Raw genomic sequence first — 21,758 nt, 5'->3', positions numbered from 1 at the left:
GTTTGTAAAATTCACCATTTTTTTGTACATCCTTTTTTGCTATATTCCTAAGTATGCATTTAGATTTTATACAGTATCAGCAAACTTACAAATAAATACTATATACTACGTTTGGTCCCACCCTGAGGTCAGAACCCCTACCCCAGGGATCATCAAATTTAGAATTTTAGTAAAGGACTATCTGCTCTTTTAAATATCCATTTAGTTTCAATATCAATAGCACTAAAGAAGATGTCATCTAAGTGTTTTACACATAAACAATATATACATATGTACAAAATTTGGCCCCACCCTGGGGTCATGAAATTTACAATTTTGGTTGAAGCTTCCTTGCTCATCATTACTACATGTATATACTCATTTTCTCTGCTAGATGCCCGGGAGTAAAGAAGAAGATTTTTAAAGAAATCAATTTTACAGTTTTTACCCCAAAATCAAGGCCCCTTAGGGTGGAGGGTCATGGAATTTACAATTTTCAGTCGCCTTCATCTACAGATGCTACATTGTACATACCAAATTTGATCAATATTGGCCCACTAGTTTCTATGAAGAAGTTGTTAACGGACGATGAAGGACACAGACCAATAGCAATAGGTCACATGAGTGACTCAGGTGACCTAAAAAGTTGTATGGACCTTACTAAGTTATTGCAGTAAAGAAGTGGCAAAAAATCTTTGGATCATGCAATCCGGGATCGAACCCAACACTCTTGCATTAATGCTTATACTTGATAGGTGATCTCACCAAGTTAACCAAACCGATATACGAAGCATGGTAATATTTATAAACAATAAGATTTAAACCTATTTTGGAAATCATGCAAGAACTCTTCATACAGAGATGAAAATATAATTTTAGAAAAAATGTCAGAAACGTCATGTATGCCCTCAACTTCATAACTCAAATGTTTTTTTTGACACAGTATCTTCATGTTGGCCGGGCTTTCAAACAAGTAACTATACTTTACCGAATGGTTATGTATACGTATACATAATATAATCTTCTGGTAGCCAGGATTCATAAATAAAAACATGATTTTTCAAAAAAGATTTAAGTTATCCCTGTTTTGATTTATCTACACCATGAATATAGCGAATATTGTAACTGCAATTTATCATCCCTCTATACAGTACATATATTCAAAAAGTAAAAATAGATTTTTTAATAAAAAATTATTGCAAGAACGTAAAATTGTAGAAACTGTGAATACTCATACATGTAATCTGTATACAATCAAATGATTATGAAACAGAAAATCAAAATTAAAATTCATTTGACTTGCACATGTATAAATTCATCATTTTTCATTTATGGCACCGAAAAGGATATTAAAAGATATTTTTTTAACAATGCCTATAAATTGCCATGTGGCTGTATGATTTCAATGGGTATTGACATCCACAATTACATTTTATTCATTTTATCCATCAAAGTGCAGCATAAATTTGGAGAGTATATGTTTGAATTTTTCATTTCACTAAGGGGTCTCCGTGGGCGAGTGGTTAGAGCATCTCGCTCAAAATCACACGGCCTCTCACCTCTGTCGGCGCGGATTCGAATCCTGCTCGCGCCGCTAAGTGAGAAAATTTCCCAGTTTACTTTCAGAAGGTCGGTGGTCTCTTCCCAAGTGCATTGTATCTGGGTTCTCTCTTCCACCAACAAAAACTGGGTGCCACCATATAACTGAAAAATTGTTGAGTGTGGCGGAAAACATAAAAAATCAAATCAAATCAAATCATTTCACTACTGCAAAGCATTGTTTTATAGACTTAAGCATCATTATCATTTTTGTAACAAGGAGCAAGAAAATGTCTGTGCTTTGTTGAAATTAACATTATTTCCACAAAGATATTCAGTGAAAATAATTATGAAGTAAAAAGTCAAAATTACCATTAACTTGTTTAAATTTTTGCAATGCAGTATGCAAATTCTTGTTTACCTTATTTCAAAGAAGATATTCAGTAAAGATTACCATGATAAATGAAATCAAGATTACCACTAAATTGGTTCAAATTTTTGTTGCTTTAATAAAATATTTTATAAATACTAACTCTGTTTTCCCAGGCGTCCAATTTTCAAAAGGGGGCGTGTATTAAACACAATGCATTATTATATATTAGGCAAAATATGGTACATCCTATGTTTTATTAGTATAAATAGAAAGACGTGTATTTAGAATTAATTCAAGCACACAACATATTAAGTCATACATGAAAATTAATCAATCAATAAGGACAGTGCAAACCAAACAAACAGGGTATTGAAATTCTGTGACAATTTGTACAGGCTTTGTATGTAGAACACACATCTGTCAAGCTTTTTTCCCCTTAAACCCTTAATTACTTATTCTTGTATTCATTTTTAGTACCCAAAACTGAAACTTGATTTCCCTATTGAATTAAATGCAATTACATCACAAAATTGAAACCCACCAACAACTTCCCAATAGATTTTCAGGAAATTGAAATAGTTCAGGTATTCATCATAATTGATTTACAATTCAAAAAAATTTGATTTAGATTATTTTTCTCCGGATTCTTTGAGTATCACTGTCCTTAAGGTGCAAAGAACACTACTGTTGTCATGTGTTTAATGTGTAATATTGATAATTCATATTTTAACAGAAGACTTACTTCCTGTGACATCCAGAGTTTTAGGACTACTGACAGTGAGCCCCACCAGATTGTTGGCAGTGAATCTGTATGCTCCCTCATCTGTGTACACAGCACTGTGTATATTTAAAACAGGACCACTGACATCGTTTACACTGTCCTTGTATTTCTGGTCTAATATGTCAATGTCGGTGAACGTTCCACTCATCTGTTTTTGCCAGGCTCCTTTCACAGCTGCTGGAGGACTGTCTGATGTCGTTGTCACTGTGGCTGTCAATGTAGCAGTCATCCCATATACCACAGACACAATGGCAGAGGAAGGGTTTATGGTTATTGCTGGTTTCTCTACAAAATGGTTTAATTTTATCGACTACACAATGCTTCTATGATATATGTACCTCCATTTACTACATAATAATTCATATTTATCACATGTTCACTCCTTTATCCAGTGGATATCACCTGTTACATAAATTTTGATTATTACACTGTTTTCCACAGGGATAGAAAACACACAACTCGTAGAATATAAATCATATCATTCAATTAAATCACAAACCATGAGGTATCCTAAATATTTATTTGCATATATAAAAGGACTTCAACAAATTTGAAAATAATACATGTACAAGGGCTGTCCCAAAGGCTTGTGGACTGAGCTCATAATTATATTTTAAAGAATTGAGAGCTTTTAACAAAATATGATTCACTGTTTATCAGTAGGACACATGCTCCACCATGGTTGTTCAGAAATGAACTAGAAACGAAATCCACACATAAGGGATTAAGGCAGCTACATGAGATCTACCACCTCAAAACTGCGTAAACTGTATTTCATTATCAGATTCTATGCATCTTCATAAATAAATCAAACCACAATCCTTCACAAAATCTGACTAAAATTGATTAAAACAAATTCTGGAGACCAACTCTTCGAGTTTTACATTGCTAAAGATTCTCATGAGTGGATGCCGTGGTAATAATTTTTATGTTTGATAATCACTGAAATATTAGATACTTTGTCTGCTACCAAAAATGTAAACAAATGTGATCTTCTAGAATAAGAAGAGCATAGAATTTTAAAAATATGTAATTAACTAAATAAGCCCCCACCCCCCACCCCTTCCCAGTTGAATTGGGCAAAAACAGACATTGCAACCTTGGTCCACTTTGTTGCAAAACAACCTCAGGTGGGTATTTGTCCTGATAATCAGTCAATAACCTCTAATTAACACACATTAGGTACCTATATGTGTATCCCTTGTAAATTCATACATGTGCTTTACAAATGATATGACAAATGGACTCCATGTTGCTGTTTAAATAATCTATAGACGTACCTCCAGTCACAGTGAGATTGATCTTATTGCTCGTTCTTGTGCCAACTAGATTGGTAACTGCCAGCTGGTATATTGCCTTATCTATGAAGTTAGCATCATTGATGACAAGTTTAGGACTACCGACAATAACAGAACTTCCCAAGTTCTTCTGATTGCTGATATGAAGATTTTCTGTCTGTGAACCATCAACCTTCTGCCATGTCACTGATGTAGTCGCAGGACTGGATGTTATTGTACCTGTGAACGTGATGTCACTACCAAACACAACTGTCGAACCTCCAGTTATTGCTACAGTCGGAATATCTGAAAAACACATAGTACATCTGTAAATATGAAGTATTCAAACCTTTATATAGTATAAATTATATATATCTAAATCTCTAAATTAATGTTGTTTTGAGCTATTTTTAGTGTGTAACAAAAGTTAAAACCTGACAAAATTTTAGATATTTGCCATGTGGGCTCCTGCACTTTTAAATTCTAGAGCCTACTAATATGCACTGTAAACTCTCCAGCACACAAGTCCAATTAAGCAAGCTTAAGGAGCCAAACATTCTATTTGAAATCACAATGTTGCAAAGCATTTTCTAATTGGTAATTGTATTCATTAAATGTGAATCAGTTTTAGTATTTGTCAATCATTTACTGAGAAACAAACTAATAAGCTGAATTATTGTTATTCAATCTGTAGTTTATCTAACAATGTGACCTCCAGTCAAATGGCCATTCTACATCAATTCAAGATGAAATAGTACGTTTTTCCATAGTATTACGTGACCATACTGAATATTTTTATTTCAAGCTTAGCTGACATTAACAAAGTATAATCTTTCTATATTTTCTTTCAATTGTCTTTGGCACAACATTATTTATAAACCAGATGTGTTGGAGCTACATAAAAGCCCACAAGGGTTGTAACTCTGCCAGATTGCATCTGGCCAGACCTGTATACATGTATACATAAGTACTTGATATGCATGTTCTCATGACATATCTAAATCCCATGTATGATTAATACCCAATTTATATGATGGAACTTTACTTATGTAAGTTTGCACACGGGTAAATACATATACTCGTATATTAAGTAAAAGTATATTTGCTACGTACGCGTTCAGACAATCAAAGTTTAAATACCTTATTGGCGTATGTATAAACCCTAACTGCTAAAACTCTTTATAAAATAGAGATAGATCGATTCAGACTTGTCCGTTTCCATGAAAAACGTCCATACTACATGTACATGTATACCTAAGTTCAGAAATTATGACAGAACAAGAGATGTTCATAGGAAAGATCGTTCTACTGCATGGTGCGACGGCACCATCCTCAGAGACTTTGATGACAATGACTCACCAGTGCGAGAACTATCAAATAAGAACACTTTCTTTAAACTTTGTCAAAAGCTAGAAAGTGCTTTGGCACCTGCCCGCAGACTGTAGAGGTTCTGTTGAATGCAAAGAATAAAGTTGCTATAGCCATTTACTGGTTAGCGTCCACTGCTGAATATCAGACAATTGGAAATTTATTTGGTGTTGCTAAATCTACTGTTAATGATTGTGTACATCAAATGCATACGTACATAAATTTATTGTGTGTTCACACGACAAAAAATACAGAAAATTTGCTACAACATATGAGCAAAAGTTAATTTGCAACTACCCCTGACAATAATAAATATTAACTTAGACCTTCAATTAAGGCATCGCTCTCTTCACATTCAATGATAAATGGCTAGGTAGAAATATAAACACAATATGTTATACGTATACTTCTAAACTGATATGCACTATATTAACCCTGGTACATGTAATACTGGTACAATAATCATTATACTATGGTAGATCTATATCACAGGTTTGAATGTCTTGATTAAAAAAATGAAGGGTTAATATTATACTAAGAAAATGTTCATAAATTCCATTTATATATTCTTGTCCTCCATTTTCTATTGAAAATTGTGTGTGCACGTTCCATTGGATCCGTCTCTTAATTTAGCTTACAGTAGCCTCCCTTGCACTTTTACAAATATAAATTAAACTCCTTAAAACTGTCATTTAAATGTGTAAAATGATCATTTGAGAAAACAACTACCCTTTTTTATTAAAAATAAATCTAAAGATTTAATAATTATTTATTTATACCCGTAATCATACATATAGTTACTTCTCATTGTACTGTAATTAAAAGTAAAGAATATGCATTACAAAACACTTATATATATAAAACAATTTTCACCCCATTGTGGAGATTCGACAAAACAGGTATATGTTGGCAAGGAAGATGGAAGATTGAAGTCATGTGCGGGAATTTATTAACTGGAAATATATGAGAATAGATGAATGACTGGAGATACTTAATTTATGTAAATGAGCAATATTATGTGTGAGGAATATTGTATGTTGTTGTTTTTTCCCCAGACAAAATCAGAAAGATTACTTTTCATTTTCAAATGAAATGGAATGTACAAGAAGTTTTTACTACTATTCCCGCACTTTTAATTCATATGTACTGACATATATCACTGGTCCAATGAGTGGTCGGCCTAGTGATAGCCCTGCGTAGTGTACTGACTCGAGGTGCCAAACTTCAAAAGATTTGGTTGAAAATGTGAACTCCCGGCTATATAATTGGTAATACTTGCTGTAGAATGGAAATTCTGTAATACTTGCGTATCTTATTTTTAGGAATCAACATAATGAAGCATTTTAATTGGCACCTGTATCCGCAGTAATCACAATACATCACACATACTGATGTCAGCTGTTCAGACGACTATTCCTCTTCCTCTCGCAATATTTCAAAAATGCTACTTTTTGATAGCAGCTAGAACGTACGTCGCTGAGTTTTTTTTCATTGGAAAGAATACCTTTCATTACCAATTTTTATTCAATAGAATTAAATCTTACAGTGAAACATACGCAATATCAAAAAATATTGCCTCAAAGTGAAAAAGAGCTAGGTGGTAAAATCCGGGAAAAAATCAAATACATTTATGGGTTTGACGTTTAATTTCAAGTAATTAACATCCAGTTTCACAAATTAAGGTGACATGTGATTTGGGTAATTAATATACATGGAAATCAACGATAGAAGAAATCAGCAAAAGACACTTTAGATTTCACCCAAAGCGTAGGCCATTACAGGGTGTTCGTGGCTCGAGTCCTTTACTTAGGTGTGCAGGATTTTGCATATAAGTAAAGCAGTTCATAAGACAAGAATTGCACACCTAAGTAAATTTACACATATGCAAAAACGATTTCTGTATGCAAATTGTGTCTTTTGAATGGGGTATTAGATAATTAAGCAGAAACTATATTCTTTTAAATTTTTCAAGGTCCACATGGCTCAACTCTTTCAAATTTTATTTGACAGAACCCCCAGTGAAATCGAGTTAGAATAGCTAGGTTCTAAGTACCCCTTGCTTGCCATAAGAGACAACTAAATGGGGCGGTCTTTCGGATGAAACTGCAAAAACCGTGGCCCCATGTCACAGCAAGTGTGGCACAATAACAATCCCTCCCTGCTCAAATGCCGTAAGTGCCAAGTATAGACCTAAATTTTTATTTTAGAATGTCTTTCTATGGCTGAGATAATGACTGGAAACTATGAATTGTTGAAAATTTTGTGTCCAAGGGGCATAACTCTGCCAAACATTATCTGACCCAAACCACAGTCACTTGATCTGCATGTGTATTCTCATGGTGTATTCATATACTGTAAATGTATTACATTTGGCTGTGTATTCTATTTAGCGCCTTTGGCGGAACGCAGCTTCCGCTAAATCAAGTACATCGCTAAATGCCATCCGTAAATCTAGATGTTTAAAGTAATTCAGGAATGCGCTAAATCAAATCTACGCTAACTTGTTGAAAAAAACGATTTCCGCTAAATATCATACACGCCAAATATAATACGTTTACAGTATTCATATATACCATTTATGCATCAAGTATAATAAACAAAAACTGAATTATGACAGAATGACATGGTAGGACAAACTAGAGGCCCACAGGCCTTATCAGTCACATGAGTACTAGTGAAAAACTATCACTACTCCCAAGGACTATGAAATCTAGAAAAAAAATTCCTGTTCTGAATATGTTAAAAATGTCTATTGTTCACACATTTAATAACTGACCATTTTGACTGCACTCTAATACCGAAACACCTACCCCAGGGATCATCAAATTTACAATTTTGGTAAAAGACTACCTGCTCTTTCTAAATATCCATTTAGTTTCAATTTAGTATCAATGGCACTAAAGAAGATGTTATTCAAGTGTTTTACACATCGACACTATATAGTAAGTTTGGCCCCACCCTGGAGTCAGAACCCCTACCCTGGGAATCATGAAATTTACAATTTTGGTAGAGGCTTTCCTGCTCTACATCACTATGCATTTAGTTTTTCTTACACATGTGAGGTTGTAGAGAAGATTTTTTGAAAATTGGTCAATTTGGGGCCATTTAGAGTGCGGGGTCATGATATTTACAATTTCTGATCTTCTTCACCTATAGATGCTACATACCAAATTTGGTCAAGATTGGCCCAGTAGTTTCTGAGAAGAAGTTGTTAGTGGATGACTCACAGTGCCAGACCCAGATCAATAGCAATAGGTCACCTGAGTTTACTCAGGTGACCTAAAAAACAGTATTATTCCCTAATACTTAGAAGTTATCTCCCTTAACACAGGAAAATTCTTATACCTCTCTTTATATCTAGCTCTTAGCAGCTGCAATGTTATTGTTTTCTAAATGAATAAAAATTAGTGTTGAGGAATGTCTATCGGAATAATCCATTAGAGCTATGCGTACATGATTCAGAGAGAATAATGCTCAGGAGAGATGGAGGCATTGGACCGACATAAGGTAACCGCATGGTTCAGTGCCCTTCACCCGTAACCTTCAATAAATAGTCCTGCCGATCTCCTAAAGATTTCTGCTTAAAAGTTAACAGAAATTCATAAGGGCTATTCCAGAAATAAATACATGGGGGGGTCGGGAGGCACCTTTTGTATATACCAAGCACCCATAAAAAAAAATAAAAAATTACCCCATGACCCATCAAATTAATAAACTCATTTTACAATGACCCATCTAATAAAAAAAAAAACTAACCTGACCCACCCCAAAAATATTTTTAAAAATGAAAACGGTACAAATCTCGCGAGGTTTTCGGGACAAACATTCTAGTCAATGACGCGGTAATGCCTGTGCGACATTGTATCACAGTAGTTCTGAAGAAACGATGTCACATCAACAATCAAAGGCATCTATGGCGGGAATGTTGGAAAGATTGGGAGTCCAAACGATGCTATTATCATGAAATGGGTATGGATATGTTTTTCCACGAATCGTTCGTCTTCTAATGGAGCCCGCGCCCGGAGGCCTCTATATCACCATCACACCGACTGATAAATATAACGCATCGGTACCCTCATATAAATCAACTAAGGTTTGCCTATTTTTATTAGAAAACGGAATACCTATTGGTTTCAAAATATTCCCAAAATCGATGCACTGTAAACTGTAATAATCTACCGAAGAGAGTTCGCCGCCATCACGTCCAAAGGGACCCTACTAAACGCGCCTCTAATATGAAGAGTGCCGTAATGGAAAGTTATGCGCTGCAAAGAGCGACAACTCGAATAGTTCTATGTTACTTCCGATTTCCGATTTCGAAAGCACGTTTTCAATTTTCCCTCCAACGTTTTGTAACCAACACGACAAGAGCGACAATAAAAATATTCTGAAAACTCAACACCCACGTGGCACAAAATAAAACAATAGAAACTACCCACTACCCATAATAAATATTTTTTTAACAGTCCAACCACGGACCAAATAAAATATGAAAAAATACAACCACCCACACAAAAAAATATCATTTGCCGCCCGACCCCCCCATTTGATCATTTCTGGAACAGCCCTAATGTGAACTCTGCCATATTTCATAAATTGGGTTATTATAAACAATTCAAACAGTGCTTTTTTGTGCAAGTATATCATAATTGATTAATACATTAAATTCTAGAAAACAGTAAAACAGCAACTATATCATTGGAAATTGTAATGTAAAATCCATGGTTTGGTTCTTTTCTGAATTCATCATATCATTTGTCAAAGTATTGCTACTTCTTAAAATTGTTCTATAAATAAAACAAAATTAATAAAGCAGTAGATCTACATGGTTAGCAATCCTTCAAACACTGCAGATATTACAGTCTACCATATCAGCTTTTTCCTTTTATCTATTCATATCATAGGGTCATTTGTGTAGCCACATAACAATAATGGAGTGGATCAAAGATCTGATTTTGATCAGATTGGGTCAATCAAAAGATTTACATTGATATACGATTTTTTTAATTTTTTGTTCCAGAGCCAAATTTTGATCACCAAACTCAATCAAACTGTAACAAAAACCAAGGACACTAACTTAAGCAGAATCCTAGCCATTGTAGGCAAGAGAGTTTTCAAATATATTTAAAACAATTAGGGAGTTTCAAGAGTGCCAAGTTAAAACTTACCTTGATTGTGAGTTACACAATGGCAGATAGTTTATGATCATTTACACACAAAACAATATAATGCATTGAATTTTAAATACAAATAAAATGTAAACGTTATTACCTCCAGTAACATCCAAAGTCACTTGATTACTGGTGGTGGATCCCACACCATTACTCACAACGAGCTGGTACTTTGTCTCGTCACCAAAGTCTGTTTTGATGATCTGTAGTTTGGGATTGGGAGACGCTAGGCTACTCCCTGCATACTTTCCATCATTTATATTTATATCTAGTACAGTGCCATTACTGTAAACTTTTTGCCATTTCTGAGCAGTCCAGGAGAGATCAGAAGTGACCGTCCCAGTGAATGTGACATCATTACCGTACAACACAGAACTTGGTCCAGTAACTGACACAGTAGTGGGAGGTGCTGTAATAAATCAATGTTTTAAAAGTCAGCAACATCCTTCATCTTAGAGTGTGTCACTTAGGAAACATGAAACTACAATATGAACTGGGAACTTTTATTGTTCCATATCGCAGTTAAATGCATGTACTATCATGATTCCTTTTTATACACACTATTGTATTATATCGCAGACTATAAAGCTAAATCATTGTGTTAATTAAGATACTCATTTTAGCTAAAATCAAAGTAACTAATGTAATGCCCAATTCACACAGAGAATTTAATTCGCATTAAATGTTAGTTAATGTGAATTAAATCTGAATCACGTACACACAGAGATTATAATGCGCATTAGTTTATTTCGAATAACATTTACGTCGCGATTTAATGTGAATTAAATTTACTTCGCACTAGCTCCGCAAAACGAAGCTAATGCGCATTAAACGTAGACGCATGCGTAATGGCAAATTTGTGTCACATGCATCGTACCTGTGGTCAGCTATATCTATTAATGTTAGTTTTGTGCAAAAAACTTATCAAAATGATAATAATAACTAAACAAGAGGCCCATGGGCCACACGCTCCCCGAGTCACATTGGCTCATATTTAAAGATTTTTCCTATATATTTGCATGTAAAACATTTCTATTGTGGCCCCAACCTACTCCCGGGGGCCATCATTTTTACAAAATTGAATCTGCAATATTTCATGAAGCTTTCATGTAAATGTAAACTTTTCTGGCTCGTGATTTTTCAGAAGATTTTTAATGATTTTCCCTATATATTTGTATGTAAAATTTTGATCCCCTACTGTGGCCCTATCTTATCCCGGGGGCCATGATTTTTACAAACTTCAATCTGCACTATGTCAGGAAGCTTTTGTGCAAATCTAAACTTCTTTAGCCCAATGGTTCTGAAGGAGAAAATCTTTAAAGATTTTTTTCTATTTATCAGTTATGTAAAACTTTGATCCCCTATTGTGGCCCCATCCTAACTCCAGGGGTCATGAGTTTAAGATACTTGAATCTGCACTATGTCAGGAAGCTTTCATGTAAATATCAGCTCTTCTGGCTCAGTGGTTGTTGAGAAGAAGATTTTTTCAAGATTTTCCCTATATATCTGTATGTAAAAGTTTGATCCCCTATTGTCGCCTCATCTTACCCCCGGGGGCCATGATTTTAACAAACTTGAATCTACACTATGTCTAAAAGCTTTCATGTAAATTTCAGCTCTTATGGCCAAGTGGTTCTTGAGAATAATATTTTTAAATGACCCTACCCTATTTTTGCATATTTGTGATTATCTCCCCTTTGAAGGGGGCATGCCTCTTTATTTGAATAAACTTGAAAGCCCTTCACCCAAGGATGTTATTGGCCAATTTTGGTTATAATTGGCCCAGTGGTTCCAGAGAAGAGGTGAGCTAAAAACATGTACAAACAGAATGTCATTAGATAATGTCAGACGTAAATCTGTGCTCTGCATAGGCATGCTGAGTAATACATGTACATATGGAAGGAATAGCTTTCAAATATGACAAAAATGTTTTAAAATAGTGATTAATATGATTTTCTCTTTTGCATTTTAACAAATATGCTGCTCATTGTTTATTTTTTATACCATATGACTATTGGTGTTCCAATCATCGATTATAATCGAAAATCAGTTGATTGTTCAAAAATTCCAAGCACTCGATTATGAAAATTTTATTCTAAATAATCAGTTTTTAAATTTTGTTTTCTCGACGACTGTAGTTTATGAAGAATATTCCTGCCGTGAACTATCTACATATTAACCTATTAACCATACCCTGGAAATAGGGAAAATAGCATGTTTGCATGGTTGGATAGACATTACTTTTGATTTGATTCAGACAAAGAAAATCTTGATATGAGCAAAGCCATGTGTGAATTATGTAGATAAAAACCGCTTTCAAAGACCACTGTTACTCTGCATATGCTTATCATGTTTTTAGTTGTTGACAATGTATTTGTTTTGTTTTTAATAAAATAAATTTCATTTCTTTCTTGCTGAATTTCAATTTTATTTTAAATATGTTGGATCATCCTAACATAATGACACGTAACAGTACTTTGATTTATGGGCAAATAACTGAAGTAAATCAGATGTTTCTAAAAATTGTTTTGGCTTTTAAAATCAAAAGATATTATTAAGATATAGTCAAACAAAAATACACACAGAAAATATTTATTTACACTATTTCAGCAATAGAAACAACAAATATAAACGGAGACAATATTTTTTTTTACACTATTTCAGTAGTTATATGACTTTATATCATAGAACTTCTAGTTGTCCAATTATAATCGATTAATATTTAGTTACAGTAAACCAATCATTGACTATGGAATTCTCACCGATTCCCATCACTACATATGACATCATAGTTATTGTAGACTTATAATATGTATTAGTAATAAAAAATTACGTCACAACAGTAGTCAGCGGAATGGTGAAGGAGACGTTCCGAGGTTTTATGGGCTCATGAAGAAGCAATATATTGTCTAGAGTGAATGCTGGTCGTCAGAGGAAATAACATGTAATTTCTTGGGAACATACAAAAACAAACACGATAAACTCCTTGTGTGTAGATCAGTGACAGGTACATTGTAAACATGTAGTACACTATATACAGTGTTTTGAACAATGAATTCTGTATCTACACAATATTCATTAAAATATATAAAAAATAATTTTCAACAATATATAGTCTATTCTTTTATTTATTTTGTGCAACCTTTAATTTAGAGATGCATACAAATTTAACGTGTATTTGTTTACTTCGCATTAAATATTTAATTACCGTCGTGTGATTGCTATCTAATTCGAATTAATTTAATGCGCATTATTTTACTGCGCATCAAATTGCATGCGAAGTAAAATTTAATGCACACCCATGTGAACGAGGCATAAATCTGAGGTAGAAAAGGTGTACTAATTACAATATGCAAGTACATGTAGGTAATGATATCCAGTATATGCATACCCAAGGGAATTGTTCAAATACAAATGTAAGCTCTGTCTGACAGTCCAATCATTTTGTAATTTCAACAAAACCAACAGGGTGATAGACAACACTTAAAAGGACTGACTCATGATTTCCCCCAAAATTTTCTTTTTCACTTCTAATGATCAAAATCTACTGTCTAAGGTGTTTAAAAGAGTTCACATAGAAATTAAGGTTATACATTATCATAGAAGCTCATTTTAGAGAGTTTATTATTTGTTTTGTAAACAAAGACTGCGGTATGTTATTGTTTACGAAATTTTCAAAAGAAATGTATATCGATCTAAGTTTATTAATATATCTTTCACATTTCAAGCATTTTTGGGGTAAAATGTGTCATCTAAAAATTAAAATTTGCGACTATGCAAAATTATGATGCTTTATATTACAAAATCAATATTTCGCTTGTTTGTTTGTATACATAAAAAGACTCGAGTCTTTGTTATCATAACACAGATTTAAGGCTAAAATATTGCTTTTATTCTTGCATTCAGAAGGTCAAAATTTTGGCTGTCAACAATATAAACAAGTTATATTTTTAATGTTTACCATCAAAAATGAAAAATATTTTTATCAAAAATCGTGAACCAGTCCCTTTAAGTCTTTAAAACATTCATACATTTTGACATCATAGACATAATTTTCACAATAACATATTAAACAAATATTTATCATCACTGATAATATAGACATATATTTTGCTATTGACAATGCTATCAAATACGAAAATTTTACATTGATATAACTATAGACAGACATATTTGACAATTAACATTGATATAATTATACTTTACCCAGAGTCACAGCAGAAGTACTATTGGTAGATCCTACAGCGTTAGTAGCTTTACACCGGTAATCTCCCCTGTCTGTGCTAGTTATGGTGGTGATAGTCAGTGAAGGTATCGATATAGATCCTCCGGAGTATTTCCCGTTACTGCCTGCTATGTCTATTGCGACACTGTTTTTTGTCCACTGTATGGCTGTGATAGCAGGTGATTCAGACGTAACAGTAGCAGTACAAACAATAGTTACCGTGGTACCAGACTGGGTAGGACCGGATACACTGACAGTTGGACGTTCTGAATTAAATGGATTATTATCACATGACTGTCCCATGCACGAATCATAGTCTTATCATGCTTGAATTTATCCAACATATATGATTCAATATGAACTTTTTTGAACGTTTTGTTTTCTACATAATTTTACAAAATATGAATACAGGTGACTCTCGATGGCTCGAACTTTGATCTCTCGAAGTTCTCAGTCTCTCGAAGTGAAATCATGGTACCGATTTTTTTCTCTATATATAACAAAGAAAATTTATTATCGATCTCTCGAACAATTGATCTCTCGAAGTTCTCGATCTCTCGAAGTGAAGTTGGGTCCCAGAAAACACATTTCATTGTTTTTCATTCTCGATTTCTCGAAGTGGTGGTAGCTAGCATATACCACCGTTACCCAAGCGTGTAATAATTTCCGCTTGGACCTTACCTGGATTTTGTTGAATGTCAGAGGGGTAATTAGGTCTTAACGTAGTTGAAACATCACTGCATAGTGCTTCTTTGTGGAGGTGAAAAAACTTTAGTATATAATTGGCTAATTAGTCAGTTTACACCTTACACAGAGGTCTTGTGATGATTAGAATTATATATAATCCGGCTATGAATAAAATCTATAATTTATTTTGACTTGACAATGAGAGAGTAAGTTTTATACATTAATTTAGTAATCTACAGACTGTTAAAGAACATGTACATAAAAAGGCCCAAAAAATTTTAAATGTGTCTTGATTCAAGCTTGATCTGTGTTTTGAATAAGTTAAATACATTCCAAGTATACTATCTCAACTTAAATCAAAGTTATTTCTTATTTTATAGCATTATTACGTCATGAATAAGAGTTCTTCCCGCCTTTTTTCAAAAAGAGCTTGAAAACTGTTAAATGTCACCCAGATTATTGCTTAGGAAAAGGTGTGCCCATCCGTCGAGCAAAATGAAATTAATATATGTTGTGTATTAAGAGAAGATGAAAAATGTGTTTGAATATAAATTTGCTTGACGCATGGGCTGTATGTTTTCTGAAAGGAAAACCCCCTGAATTTATGAAAATTTTCATTGATATTTGCATTTTTTGGCAATTTTATGCCAACTTCACGCTCCTGTCATACAACACAAAGCAATTTTGGATAAAATTAAATGTAGTTTGGATTTGCATATATATTCCTTATTTGAATTCCAGATTTTGAGACTCCTTCTGAAATCATCTATTTTCTGGACCAGATGACTAAAGAAAATGTCTCTACTTCTTTCTCGAGATTGTTCTTTGTGTAAAGTTACTCTGAAACTTCGTTTTTCTCATTCGTTAGAATTTTTGCTTTGTGTAAAGTGACATAACATTGTTCTCTGTTTAGTTAGTAATAGTAAACCTTTACCGGAACATGGTTTTGTATGCATATTTTAGCATGATTATTGATTAAAGAGCAAATAAATACATAAACTTTAAAATCTTTTTATTAATGCAAAATAAGGTTCTTTATTTTTATATTAAATTAACTACCTGACAAATATGAAGGAAAACATGTCAAAACAATATGATCTTGTTGGTAAACATTTCCGGTTACTGTAAAATCTTAACCATATCGGCGGACCTTCAATTTCCGAATTTCGATTTCTCAAAGTTTTATCAAGGTCCCTCGAACTTCTAGTTATCAAGAGTCACCTGTATTTGCATCAATTTCCATATCAATCATTCAAAAATATCTAATGGAGTGTTTTTCATCTCAGTTGGTGAAAGAGCATAAAATCTACCAGATATTATATCCTGTAGATTAGGGATAATTTAGAAAATCTAGCAGACACGGTAAAAAAATTATCAGATAGAATTTAAAACAAGATATGATAATAATCTACTGATTATAAAGTCTCCAAAATGAAGTACTGGCTGTATAAAAGTGGCTTTTTCTGAGTACTATTATTTTTATTATTTTCCTTCCTTGACAAAATCCATTCTACATGTAATTTTAACTTCATTTAAAAAAATATAAATCACAAAGACTGATTTTGAAATTTTTCAAAAAAAATCCCATTTTTTTCCTTCAGTAAAACTGGTGTCACTTGACTTTGATCCTAGTTTGTAGGTCCCAACATCCTCTTATAATTTTTTATGATCTCTATCAGTCATGGTTCTAAACTTATACAAGTTTTTATAATCAAGGTCAAAGGTCAAGGCCACTGGAGATACTAGTTTGTACATCACTACACCCTTTATCAATTCTGAAGATTCCATGTCTCTGTCAGTACCAGTTCTAAAGTTAAATTCAGACCTAGGTTTTAGGTCACTGGAGTCACTTGACCTTGATACTAGTTTGTAGATCATATCTTCTTATCATTTCTGAAGATCCAATGTCTCTATCAATTTCAGTGATGAAATTAAATGAGTCTGTATGTTCAAGGTCAAGGTCACTGGAGTCACTTGACCTTAATAACATTTTGTATATCTCATCACCCTTTCATCATTTGTGAAGACCCAATAACTCTATCCGACCTGGTTCTTATGTAATACCAATTCTATGTTCAGAGGTCAAGGTCACTGGAGTAACTTGACCTTGATACTAGTTTGTAGATTTTATCATCTTCTTATCATAGCTCAAGGTTTCATCTCTCTATCAATTCCAGTTCTAAATTTATGTGAGTTTGTACGTTCAGATGAAAGTCAATGGAGTCACTTGATCTTGATATCAATTTGTATATATCTTATCACCCTTTCATCATTTCTGAAGACCCCACATCTCTATCCAACCTGGTTCTTAAGTAATACCAATTTCATGTTCTAAGGTCAGAGGTCAAGGTCACTGAAGTCACCTGACCTTGATACTAGTTTGTAGGTCATGTCATCCTCTTGCAATTTCTAAAGATTCCATTTTGCTATTAGTCCCAATTTTAAAGGTATACCAGTGTTTATGTTCAAGGTCAGAGTTCAAGGTCACTGGAGTCACTTGACCATGATACTGATTCGTAGGCCCTGTAATTCTCTATTCATTTCTGAAGACCCCAGGACTCTATCTATCATATTTGTCAAGTTGTATCTTTTGAATTGTGGAATTAATTTTTCCCCACAGAGTTCCATGTTAAACCCCACTTCCATTTGATCCCCCCCCCCCCCCCCAATTTGAAAAACAAAAACATTTCTGCACATTGGCCTATCATATCCTTGAACGTCTATCACTTTCATCAACTGATTACAAAGAACAGTGTCAGACAGTTTTAGGCACGAGAAAGAAGCGGAAGAAGAAAAACCAATCAAAAACAAAGTCTCCAAACCTCATTTCGGAGACTTAAACAAGAGGTCCATGAGGCACATTGCTCACCTGAGTCACCTTAGACCATATTTAAAGATTTTCCCAATATATTCGCATATGAAACTGTAATCCCTATCGTGGCCCAAACCAACCCCGGGGGACATGATTTTTACAAACTTGAATCTACACTATTTCAGAAAGCTTCCATGTAAATGATCCCATGGGGATCCAGGTTAGAATAGGTCCTCAGTACCCCTTGCTTGTCGTAGAAGGCAACTAAATGGGGCGGTCCTTCGGATGAGACCGCAAAAACCGAGGTCCCGTGTCACAGCAGGTGTGGCACGATAAAGATCCCTCCCTGCTCAAAAGCCATAAGCGCCGAGCATAGGCCGAAATTTTGCAGCCCTTCACCGGCAGTGGTGACGTCTCCATATGAGTGAAATATTCTCGAGAGGGACGTTAAACAATATTCAATCAATCAATCAGTCCCCTATTGTGGCCACATCCTATCCCTGTGGGTCATGGTTTTTCCAAACTTGAATCTGCACTATGTCAGGAAGCTTTCATGTAAATGTAAACTTCTCTGGTCCAACGGTTTTTGAAAAGAAGATTTTTAAAGATTTTCACTATATCTTTGTTTTTAAAAGGTTATGTTCACAAACTTGAATCTGCAATATGTCAGGAAGCTTTCATGTAAGTGTAAACTTTTCTGGCCCAATGGTTCTTGAGAAAGTTTTTTAAGATTTTCCCTATATACAGTGTTACCTCCATATATTGCCAGTTTTTGTCCCAGCCTATTTTGGCGTTATATCAAGGGTGGCATTATAAAGAGTTGGGTCATTTTAATTCATTGATTTGAAAAAAAAATGTGGTTGATCAATCAATAAATTATTGTCCTTATAATGTCGTTCACGTATGACAAGATAAGTAAATGCATGAAATTGTTTTGCTTTACTTCTTAAAACTTTGATAAAATGTGGCATATTCTGTGCTTATGTAAAATACACAGGACAGGTATATTTACAATACTTTCGTTTGCGTCATGGTAGGTTCTACAATGACTGAATACATTGAGCAGTTGACAAACACTTGTAATGGTTGCCATTTCTTTCTGGAACACAGAAATATGTTGTCACACAATTCATATATGTTTGTACTTGTTTCCCCAACATGCTGCATCCACACGCAGTTTGCAGTCTATGTAACCTGTAGTTAATGTTGTAAACTTTCTTTCTTTTTTGAATTTCCTTCTTTATAAAATGTCTTACTGTTATGCCCTCTGGGCCCAAAATTGGAATAAATTTATCTTATCTTATCTTAATACTAACACATGAAAATCCCATGATACAAGAAATTTACAGCAGTTGACAGCAAACTCCCCTGTTAAGGCCTCATCGTATAAAGATTTGGTTTGTGTGCAAACGAACATTTGCAAAAGTTTGCAGCTGATAGTAGTTTCATTTCTCAGTTGTTCACGTGTAGGCAATACTACTGGACAATTTCGGAGTCAATTTTTAAATGAGTATGTTCAAGTTATTATCGCAGTTACCTATTTTCATGAGGCATATTAAATTAGTTTCACTACAATTCACTGGACAGACCAATTATGCCTAATTAGGGCTTCTGATCCCTGGTGGTTGGCATTGTTATCAGAGGATATATCAAGGCAATTAACCTTTCGTATAGATCTGCAAATGGGTGGCGGATGGCGATTAGGCTAGGTTGACGTTATATCAGAGTTTTTAGCATGTGTGGCAATCCGTTCTACACATTTCAATGATGGTATGCGGGGGTGGCGATACACCGAGGTATCACTGTATTTGTATGTAAAACTGTGATCTCCTATTGTGGCCCCACCCTTCCCCCAGGGGAACATGATTTTAACAAACTTAAATATGCACTATGTCAAAAAGCTTTAATGCAAATATAAACTTTTCTTGCCCAGTGGTTTTTGAGAAGATTTTTAAAGATTTTCCCTCTATATTTGTATGTAAAACTTTGATCCCCTATTGTGGCCCCATCCTTTCCCCGGGGGCCATGAATTTTATAAACTTAACTCTGCACTATGTCAGGAAGCTTTCATGTAAATTTCAGCTCTTCTGGCTCAGTGCTTCTTGAAAAGATTTCTAAATGAGTCCACCCTATTTTTTGCAGTTTTGTGTTAATCTCTCCCTTGAAGGTGACATGGCCCTTCATTTAAACAACCTTGAGAGCCCTTCACCCAAGGATGCTTTTTGCCAAGTTTGGTTGAAATTGGTGCAGTGGTTCTGAAGAAGTCGAAAATGTAAAAAGTTTAAAGACAGACGGACAGACAGATGATGGGCAACAGGTGATCAGAAAAACTCACTTGAGCTTTCAGCTAAGGTGAGCTAAATATACTATTGTACAAATCCTTTACTTTCCATCCATATCAGATTTCTCTGCTGTGTAATAAGCCTGTTCGAAAATGTGAATTATAATTTCTCTTTGTATTCTAACATTTAATGTGACTATAGAGATTGTTTTTATAACAAAAACAAATTTCTCCCCAGCTCCCCAAATTGGAAGTGCTCCAAATAAAACCCCCTCCCCTTAATGTAATGCATGATATGGAGGAGAAAACATGAGCAGGGACATAGCCATTGTGAACTCCGAAAAGCCACATAGGAGAAGTGTTCATAAACTATTTTACACTCTCCCTCCACCCCTCAGATCCACTATAACGTTAAGGATAACAATTGAATCCTCCTGTCCCTACAATATGCACATCTGCAAATGGCATTGAAGAATTGTACAAAATGTCAAGTCTATCGGATAAGCCATATAGGAGGAGAAGCGTTCACAAGCTATTTAAACATCCTCCACCCCTCTTGGATACACTATAACTTTTCGGAAAATAATTGGATCCTCCTATACAGACAATATGCAAATCTACAAGTGACAATGAAGCATTGTACAATGTATAACGTTTCAAATCTATCAGATAAACCATATAGGAGAAGAAGTGTTCACAAGTTATTTTACATCCTCCACCCCTCTTAGATCCACTATAACTTTTTGGAAAAAGATTGGATCCTCCTGTCTCAACAATATGCACATCTACAAATGGCAATGAAGCATTAAGTACAAGTTCCAAATCTATCTGATAAGCCATATAGGAGGAGAAGCGTTCACAAGATTTTGTGACAGATGGAAGGATGGTCAGAAATTACAAAAACAATATGTCTCCCCAAAAATATGACAGCTTCCAGGTAGTAACACAATCAGACTGCGTAATATTTTAAGTGTTTTAATTATGTTGATTGTGGATGCTGTTCAAAATCGAAAACGGTTGAAATCATTTCTACGAGAGGGTAAGGAAATGTTAATGGAAACAAAAAAGAATTAGAGATTGTTTTTATAAAAAAAAACAAATGTCTCCCCAGTTTCCTTAATTGGAAGTGCTCCAAATAAAACCTCCTCCCTTTAATGTAATGCATGGTATGGAGGAGAAAGTATGAGCAGGAACATAGACAATATGAACTCCGATAAGCCACATTGGAGAAGAGTTCACAAACTCTTTTACACCCTCCACCCCTC

At 34.4% G+C, this 21,758-nt stretch overlaps 2 protein-coding genes across 9 annotated transcripts in view; one reads left to right on the top strand and one right to left on the bottom strand.

Moving 5' to 3' along the window:
• LOC125673175 (uncharacterized) overlaps nucleotides 1-21,758 on the top strand; it is a 333,899-nt gene that overhangs the window by 93,104 nt on the left and 219,037 nt on the right. The window lies entirely within an intron of this gene.
• LOC130053429 (hemicentin-2-like) overlaps nucleotides 1-21,758 on the bottom strand; it is a 113,950-nt gene that overhangs the window by 76,091 nt on the left and 16,101 nt on the right. For 7 of the 8 annotated variants that reach the window (XR_008802016.1, XR_008802017.1, XR_008802014.1 and 4 more), the window contains exons 8-11: nucleotides 14,695-14,979; nucleotides 10,589-10,897; nucleotides 3,953-4,255; nucleotides 2,634-2,957 (exon numbers count right to left, since the gene is read on the bottom strand). Coding sequence is in view for 3 of the 8 variants with exons in the window: in XM_056160696.1 (XP_056016671.1) it covers nucleotides 2,634-2,957; nucleotides 3,953-4,255; nucleotides 10,589-10,897; nucleotides 14,695-14,979 (1,221 nt within the window). In the remaining 5 variants the exon portion in view is untranslated. The remainder of the gene's footprint in view (nucleotides 1-2,633; nucleotides 2,958-3,952; nucleotides 4,256-10,588; nucleotides 10,898-14,694; nucleotides 14,980-21,758) is intronic. The other variant, XM_056160695.1, reaches the window with a different exon arrangement.

This window comes from Ostrea edulis, chromosome 3 (genome assembly GCF_947568905.1).
Source record: "Ostrea edulis chromosome 3, xbOstEdul1.1, whole genome shotgun sequence".
Lineage (NCBI taxonomy): Eukaryota > Metazoa > Mollusca > Bivalvia > Ostreida > Ostreidae > Ostrea > Ostrea edulis.
The sequence above is the reverse complement of the archived record's forward strand: the minus strand, read 5'-3'. Positions and strand labels throughout refer to the sequence as shown.